The sequence below is a fragment of the Electrophorus electricus genome, chromosome 8 (assembly GCF_041902795.1).
Source record: "Electrophorus electricus isolate QZ-2024a chromosome 8, ASM4190279v1, whole genome shotgun sequence".
NCBI classification, from domain to species: Eukaryota; Metazoa; Chordata; class Actinopteri; order Gymnotiformes; family Gymnotidae; genus Electrophorus; species Electrophorus electricus.
The window spans coordinates 15,085,779-15,094,973 of record NC_137504.1 but is presented as its reverse complement, the minus strand read 5'-3'; the positions used below and the strand labels follow the sequence as shown (position 1 = coordinate 15,094,973).

General features: G+C 43.0%; 1 protein-coding gene across 2 annotated transcripts in view; it reads right to left on the bottom strand.

The window, feature by feature from the left end:
* The window catches only part of chm (CHM Rab escort protein), a 31,273-nt gene continuing 22,078 nt past the window's right edge, over positions 1–9,195 (bottom strand). For both annotated transcript variants that reach the window (XM_027027232.2, XM_081719019.1), the window contains 4 exons: positions 8,714–8,810; positions 5,100–5,210; positions 1,629–1,786; positions 1–1,416 (listed from right to left, as the gene is read on the bottom strand). In XM_027027232.2, coding sequence (XP_026883033.1) covers positions 1,138–1,416; positions 1,629–1,786; positions 5,100–5,210; positions 8,714–8,810 — 645 coding nt within the window. In that variant the 3' untranslated portion in view covers positions 1–1,137. The remainder of the gene's footprint in view (positions 1,417–1,628; positions 1,787–5,099; positions 5,211–8,713; positions 8,811–9,195) is intronic.

The following is a 9,195-nucleotide window of genomic DNA, read 5'->3' as shown; positions in this document are numbered from 1 at the left end:
CTGAGTTCAAATATTTAATGTTGGTAACCGCTTGCAAACAATAATTAACAGCATTTCATTTCAAAGCATACAATACATAAGGACAACAGAGGACGGCACTGATGGCACAGGAAAAAAAGAAGACCACAGCAGAATTATGAAATTAGTCAGAATTATGAAACAGGGTGTCCTTGGCAACTGTGTCTTCTAAGGCTTCATGAAAGACCCAAAATGGCAAAGGCTTCACAAAATTCCCTTGCAATACACCCTTCAAAATATTTAGGTTTGCTGGATTATCAGATACCTTGAACTGAAATGACTGCATCCTCCCAGTGAAATGTGTCCATGTCAACAGGCACCTTAGCTACATCCCAGTTCAACAGTACAAACTTGGATGAATTAAAGGAACTAAGTGAATTAAAGGTGTCGGAATAGCGACCATAACACTAAGGAGGTCACGAAATAATGCATTTTCAGGAGGAAAAAACAAGCCAAAACAATTCAAACTCATAAAACCAAATGCATTTAGAAATAAAAGGCCAATCAGTATTTAACCACTGATGTAACTTGTTTTTTGTTTTCTATTTTTCCACTGAAAGGAAACTGCAGGCTAGTATTATATTTGCATGCCAAGACCGATATGCTCAGAACCATAAGACCATAGTAAGGTTTTCAGGCACTGGCAGTTAGATTTGAATGAGCAAGACTATATAGAATTGGCCAATTCAGATGCATGTACACTCCCCTTTAAAAAACATGGATATAGCAATAGCAATTCCGTTGTGCACAGTGCGTGGAAATAGTGATCTTATTTTTCTTTTGCTTGATATTATTATGATTATTGTTATTAGTACTATTTCCAGGGCTTTTGCAGACAGTAAATGTAGGAGTGAAGAGCTGTATCTCCTTCACAGGCATTCAGAGGACAGGACATTGTCAGTCAGTGGCCATAAACCATCTTCTTGGAGGGTTATGTAACCACACAGTCTATTTCGACCCCAAATGTGTCTGATTCTTTTTTTTTCTGAAGTTATCTCAGGTCTTTTTAAGTATGGTTGGGACTAACCCCTGTGTGGATGAAGACACCTAGGGGGAAGGTTGGTGGCCACTGAGAGTAGGGGAGTGGTTTGAGGAATGGTCCTTAAGCAAGGGGAGGGGCTATTCCTCAGTGGGTGAGATCTGGACCTTAGATTCAGTGTTAGTTTCCGGGGCAACACTGTCTGTACTCTCTGCCGGTTCTGAGCTCTCTGAGCTTGGTTGCCCATTCTCCTGAGGCTGGCCCTCTCCCTCAGGTCCAGATCTCTCTGCATGATTGGTCTCCTCAAAGCTGGCCCCTTCTCCTGGTGCACCGTCACCATCGTATATAATGTCCTCAGGGTTTGGCGCTGGTGGACAGAACTCCTCATCTGGGAGGAGCTGATTAAACATAGATTCAGCCTACACAAACAAAACACACACACACACATCATATAACAATCACACTAAAATGGAATACATTTTGGAGTTATGCAACCAAACAATAACTAATATTGAAAAAATGCCAAACAACAATAAATAAATAAATGAACAAAACTAAGAGAACATGTAATAATAATAATAATAATAATAATAATAGCTATCTGAACAATATTGCCCCCTTCTGGACCCACCAGCTTAATGGAGTAGTCGCAGCCCAGGCTGGCATCCGGGCCGGTGCAGACGTGGACGTTGCTGGGCAGACTGTAGCAGCTGCTGTCCAAGCCAGACGTGTCACGCATGTTGAAGTACATGACCCACAGCGCCAGAGGCTTCTCAGTCTCCTCAGACCCTGCACATGACACTGCCATTATCCCAGATGCTTGAGACACCGGGGAAACAGACGGCCAGTGTCACAGGAGCAAGACGAAAGCCAAGAACTCCAGTGAAGGAAATGAGAGGCAAAGATTAACAGAATGTTAACTTTGGGGTTTTTCCTCAAGCTGCTAAACACATTTGGCCACATCTAGGATCTTGTGAGCTTGGCTCAGCTTCCCAACGCAAAGGCTCTTTTGCACTACCCGCTAAAAATAAATGTGCTCTGACACTCTTCCCAATATCAGGAACATTACAGCTATGCTTGCTTTTATCTTATTAAGATTAGTACAAGATGATAGAGGGGAAAAAACACTTTAAGAGAGCAAGCCTTTTCTAGTTTGTCTCACCCCTACCCCCCAAAGTTGATATAACCAGGTAGACCATCTGGACAAAAAGGCAAATCCCCCATCAACAAACTGTCTCTCTTCTCGCTCTCTTTCATCACGTGCCATATAAGAATCTGTTATTGAAGTGCTAAACAGCTCTGTGCCACACAGGTCAGCTCTGGGAGGGGCCTGCAGCTGCTTCACCTGGAGAAAATGCCATTGGACGTTGCTGCACCGACACTGCTGTAGTCAAACTCAAGCATCTTATAAACCTGCAAAATCATCCTCATTTCACAGACACACATCAGCAAAAGGTAACATCACAAACCCCTTTTTCTTTTGATAATATAGTGCGATAAGGAGTAGTTACAGCACTACCAGGCACAACACTTAAAGCACTCTAGTCCGTCACCAAGTTTGATGGCATCTTGGGCCAGGGTTGGCTATAGGGATACAGTCAAACTTAAGAAGTGGGTGTGTGTGTGTGCGTGTGTGTGTGGTGTGTGCATGTGTCTTATTGGAAGTGTAAAGCTGTCAGTTGGTATCATTACCCTTTAAGTACACGAGCTTCCCTCCGCCCCCCAAAGAAAAAAATGAAGTGGGAAAAGAAAGGCTAGGAAAAAGTAGGGAGAAAGGAGGTGTCAGTCTGAAATGTCAGCACGGTCATTACCCAAATGTCACACAATTATGACGCGTGTTCCTTTTCCTGCCCGGAGTGGCTCAGTGATTTGCTTAATTTGGAAAGGGTTTTAGGGGTGGGGGGAGAGGTGTGGCAACATCAATGTTTAACGCCACTTCAAAAAGACCACCCGACCCTAAAAAAAAGGAAAAAAAGCTGCACAACCAAAATGGTCTCTCAAAACTCACATTTTCGGTACACAACTGGGCTGTGTGACCTTTTCACAAACGTTCCCCATCTGTAACCTCTTCCTGTCTAAAACAGCATCGAAGTATGAACAATGTATGGCTTTGTCCTAATGTGTACAATGTACTGCTTTGATGCTAATGTGAATCTACCCCCCCCCCCACCAAGTATGCAGAGTAGTAGCTCAAATCACATTGGATATGCTACACACTCACACGTGTGCATGCATGCACACCCACACACATACAGATGTGAAAAACATCAGATTAACATACACCATGGTTCCAGGTGGGCCTAACACATGCCTACAACTTTGCACATCCAAAATCACAGCCACCTCTAACACATTCTGGCATCCCACGTAAACAGAAACACACACAGAACAAAAGGCGGCAGATTGCTGTTCAGTTTATGGCACTCTGACTAAACTGCACGCTTTACACTGAGAAAGCAAGAAGAATCTTGGAATCATAGAAGATTGTTGGAATCACAAAGTATGTGAATTGAAAAGACGGAATCAGAAACATCCTATTTGGAGGGTAGACCAGTCACCATGTGTATTACAGACACCATGGAATTAGCAGAGTACCTGATTTCTTCTACTTGACCCCGCTCAGAGCCCCAAGAGCTTGAAAAGACCTCCCTACAAATGTAGTAGACACCCTCCCATACACACTCTCTATAGGAATGAATGAGGATCTGTCGCCTAGGTGACTTTGTGTCTTTGACCTGTTCTGGCCCACCGCTCCCCTTATCTAGTGATTCATCCTCAAGACCTCTGCCAGTATTTGTTCTGACATTTTAATTAAAATACTACTACCTCATTCCTGTGATAAAAAGAGGTGTGTGTGTGGTGTGTGTGTGTGTGTGTGTGTGTGTGTGTGTGTGGTGTGTGGAGTGAGGCCTGAATACACACCCCTCTGCAATACTGGCCATGCACCTGAGCACGGCACAGGGACACTACCATGCATACACACGCAAGCACACACACACTAATAACAGTCATTTGTAATTGTTTGCGTCTCTGAGGCACTTAAAAAGGAGAAGAAAAATAACAAATGTTTGAAAGACTGAGAAATTGAAAAAGATGTGTGTGAAAGAGGAGATGAAAACAGAAGGAGATATAGAGATAAAGAGCTATAGGCAGAAAAACAGAGACAAAGAAAGAGGTAGCAAATGCTGGTCTATGAAGGAACTCATGAAAAAGATGAAGATAAAGGGTGGGTTGAGGAGGAGACAACGATGATGATGATGATGGAGAGAAAAGGAGTGTGAGTGATAGAGAGTAAGATGGAGGCATGCAGACAGGTCTTCATCTGGCCTGGAGGTCATCAGCACTCCTCTGATGACCTCGTCTCACGGCTGTATAGACGAAGCCGTAAAACAAAACGACCATCATCATCTCCACCCTCATCCAGAGACGTCTGTGGCTGGTCAGAGTGGTGTCGTCATATCAAGCTCGACACTAAAAACTAGCTAACAAAGGTGCCTTTTACCCTATAAACAGGCGGTACTTCTCACCTTTTTCAGTGATTTTACATTCAGATTAAAACACACGGAAACATCTTGGTTGTTCAACATGCTAATAAATTAATTAAACAAACATCGCCTTTAAACGCGATTGGCTTCCAGCCCCGTGATTGAACGTCGACGCAAGATTGTGTTTGAGGCCGCCCTCCAATTTACAGTCGAGGAGCCGGGCAGACCCTGACAGAGCGTAATGGGAATCAATGGCATGAGAGACTTGCCGCAGTCCCTCCCCCACCCCCCACCTCCTCCAACGCTACCACTGATATCCATCACCATTATTGCCGATAACGTCTCGCCGCTGGCCCTGCTGGTGAATGTCACAGCAACGTGAGATCTTTCTTCTTTAAGGAGGAGAAGCGGATCATCTGCACGCGCCGGTGCGGACGGCGATCTCGGACAAGGGCGGCCGGAGGAACGCGCAGCACAGAGGAGTTCACATGCCGGGCAGGGGGCCGGGAGTCGGAGGTCAATAATGCGAAGATGGATGGTAGGGGGTGGGGTGGAGGGGTAATGGGTTTAGGTCAGCAAGGGATGCTAATGGGAAATGATGGAGATGGCGGGCACACCTTGCATGGGTTCCTCCCCAGAGCTGTTGGGAACGTGGAAGAGGTTGGATATCACTGGTGCCAGGTCTTCACGGGCCGACCCTGAGGCTGGGCAGGTTAGGTGGACCAAATCTGTTGAAGGAGCACAGGTGCATGTGCACTCACCTTTGGGTTTCTGAACACAAAGCAAAATTAACATTTTTATTTACAGGCTGGCAGCTGAAATACTTCTAAAACTAAAGGAGCAATAAAGAAAATCTTGCACTGAAGCCTGATCAAAACTTCCAAATGATCATTTGAAATCATTTAATTTTACATTGGAGTGCCTCAGGTTCAAACCCCAGTTGTGCCATGCAGTGTCTGTGAAAAATGTTCCTACAGGATCAGCTGGGCTTCTGTAGGTTTGCATAGAGCACTCAAGTGTTCAGACAAGAGAAGGGCCAACTACACTGGGAATTTGGAGGAAGTGAAGTGACGTTTTAGGCTGAATCTTCTCTCGTGTTTAAAAGCCAACGTATTCTTGTTGATTATCTACTGATCTCATTCAGGAGAGCTGACTTTATCATAGGTCATGTATTGAACCTACAACAGAAAACCGTCTCTGAAGTGTGCTGTGGCAATGAAGATGCCAGCTAAGATGTGCATTGGGAAGTTTCAAGCCTTCAGATCAGGCCCCTGCCACTAATACAACCAGAAGCCTGATCTGTGGCAATAATCTGCCCAATCCCCCATGCTCAGATTCAAAGGCCTCATCACTTTTTGTATTCTCCCCTTACAGGTTTGGAGTACAGCATTGTATGTGAACATTAAAGAGGTTGTCTGTGCATGCAAGGATCAAATAACAATTACCAGTAGGGAAGCACAAACTATGTGTGTGGCAGGGAAGGCAGTATATGTGGGTGTAAGTACAGACAGAGTCCTCTCAACTGGGACAAGAAGTGAGTCTTCTCTAAAGATTCTGAGGACTTGGAAGACATTACTGAGTTTGGAGGATTACTCTTGCCTCAACCAGAAAGTGGAAGCTCTGCAAAAACGATGGCCGGTATAGAGCCAAGGCAGACACAAGCTTAAAGGATTTTATCTACATTCGTGTGTTGGGCCATAAAATATACTCCCAACAGAAGACACTACCTAAAATTCAAATTAACATTGGCTCATATGCATAAACAGTTTCACTGCATAAAATCAATTATGAAAGCTTTTTTATATGCTATAAAGAGTTTGCATAAAAAGATATTTCCCTAAATGTTTCATTTAAAAAAAGCTAATTTATAAAAGTCCATCACATTTTTTTACCCTTAACCAAGCTAATATTTGTTTAATGTGCCACAAAATGGAAATGCTTTTACCTTGCCCTATTTGAATAAGGAGTTTGGTACATAGAACTGATGTAGCGTGAACCTCAAACTCTATTGTCACCTCCTTTAAATGTAAATCCCACATAAGCAAAACAAGGTTGCAAAACGGACCAATTCAAACAATCCTAAACTGTCTTGAGTGAATAAAATTTATGTCTCTAAAATCTGCAGTTCTTTAGGTACTGTGAAGAATAAAAGAATAACACTGGATTAATGGGCTTGGTTGATGTTCATATTTAACAGGACCCCAGACAAGTTGTTAGTTTGCTCTGCACATTTCACTCCATTTTCTTAAACCATAGACAATATTGAGAAGGCTTCGCTTAGCATTTGACACGGAAGAGAGGCAGTTGCAACTTTAGTGGCATCACAACCCTGACTTAAACCTTTAAGTACTTAGCTAGCCACACTATGTGATTTTAATCACTTTTTGTCGGTTGAAGCCAGATCATCTTACATAGAAAATTTTACGGTGAGCTGGTAAGTATAATTTACTTTGTTGTGTTGTTACCCTAGGTGTCAAAAGCAAGTAGCTATTTTAAGTAAATGTTAGCTACTAGCAAGCTGTAAATAACTAGCTAGCATAGCTAACTAAAAGGCTATGACAACCTAGCTAAGCTAGTTATCTTCTTTACATTGAGGTTCATATTTTTGTTTCTATCGCATTCAAAGAAATAGCCTGTATTGGTGTTATACGTCTTATATTGTAGATGCATCTTTGCCAATTCACTTATCAGGTAAAATTTTAACCAATACATAGCTAATTTATCAACAAGACATAACCTAGAGGTTATCCTACTGTATAGGTAGCTAGCTAACTGGCTCCTTCTAGCTAACACTAGCTTGTCCTCCACTGAAGCAGAAACGATTGTCATTTGACAAGACGTCTACCTAATCAATCTGTTAAAATCAGATGTGTGTGAGAATTGTGAGCTTCCGATGCAGGCTCAAACATGGTTGGATTACTAAACACTACAGTTCACCTCTGACAGTTAGAATCGCTTTACATCAGCCAATCAGAGTACAGCTCATCAATTATTTATAAACTCACAAAAATGGGGTTGTAAAAAAATAGCTTGTTTCATTCTAGGCCTAAATCATAGGGTTGTAAATAGGTGTGTAAAATAGCATCTGGGCATTTTTCACCCAGAATAAAGTCACATAACGTCTTTATACACCTCAGAGAACAATTTAAAGATACTGAATAAATGCATTCTACGGCAGCTTTTAATATTTTAAATATCTGCTATTCAGATGTTATCTTGTCAACATGTCTAAACACTGACCAATAACCTTTTAAAAAATGAAGCTTTGTTTAGAGTGTGCCCTTTAGATTCTACACAGACATTTACTCAATAGCACTGGTAAAATGGTGGCCAAGAACAATCATGTGATAAATACTTGCTGCCATCTTCTCGGAGACTGCCTGTTATCCTCACCAATGTCCAAAGCGATTGTGAGTTATGTGCCGATGAAGAAGCTGGATTACTTAAAAGAAGAGTGACTCCTGTCTCCTCATCTGGGAATCTGAGAGTGAGGGGTGCAAGCTCTAGTTCTACACTGAGACTCCACCCCCACCCCCCTTCAGCACCAAGTCAATTCCCAGTGAGAGGAAGTGAAGTTCCGCTGATTAAGCTCCTCATTCCCCACATCAAGACGGAGCCGGCGGCCGGGGCCCTGTGCCAAGACTGCCGATCCATCTCTGCCCGAAGCCTCTCTCCTCTCCCACCATGATTGATGGCAAAATTATGTCAGTGTAACAAAAAGAATAACTTCCATAAATAACAATGGAGTTAATGGCAAAGTTGTCAGTGGCGAGAGCAGGCGGAAGCAGTTGGCATGGCGAGAGCAGCACCACCTTAGGTGCATGCTACAGAACCACAGCCACTTTTAAGGGCCACTGGTTAGCAAACATTTCACTTGATACTGCACCAAATAAATGTGGGTCATGTACTTGTGAACCTATTTATCCTCAGTGACACCATTCTCCCTCACATATGGGTTAAAATGTACTCAGGAGTGCATCTAAATGAGGTTAGTGAACTTACTGTACCGAATTATTCGTTTACTGCAGTTAGGCTTTGGAAATCAAACCACAGATGTCTTGAATGACCACAGGGGAATTTTGGGCAAAATTGCCTCAAGCAACATTAATTAGTTTTCAGCAGGCCTCTGGTAAATGAAAACCAAACTACACTAGATGGTACATCTCAGCAATGTAGTGCAAATCTTGGCTCGTGTTTTGTGTCCTCGTGGTGACGGTGGGTGGAGGCTTACAGGTGCCAGGCATGCAGGTCATGGACGAGGAGCTTAGCTCCACTGCCCTCACGGCTGGAGAAGAGAACTCAAGAGGAGGCACAGTCACCAGTGAGATCTGCACACAAAGGCATAGGGACATTCAGGCATTCACACTCCCTCTTTCTCTCATGCACACACATGCATGCACACACACTTCTTCCAGCAGCAACTGAATTACATGTGCCAACAAAAGGTCCATATACACAGCAGCTGCACTTGAATAATGAAGTGGGCGAGAGACAGAAAAATCCTGTTAGCTAAACACTTTGCAAACCAAACGACATCCACATAATCCTGTTACACAACTCGAGACATTTTCATATCGCTCTTCCTTTTTCAATTAAACTAAGAACAGCTTTTCAAATCAAGTGAACACACCTATGCTCTCCAGGAGGGAAAAAATAAAAGTTCAAAAAGCAACTTTATCCCCCTCTCATGAATGTAATTGCAACGAATGAGCA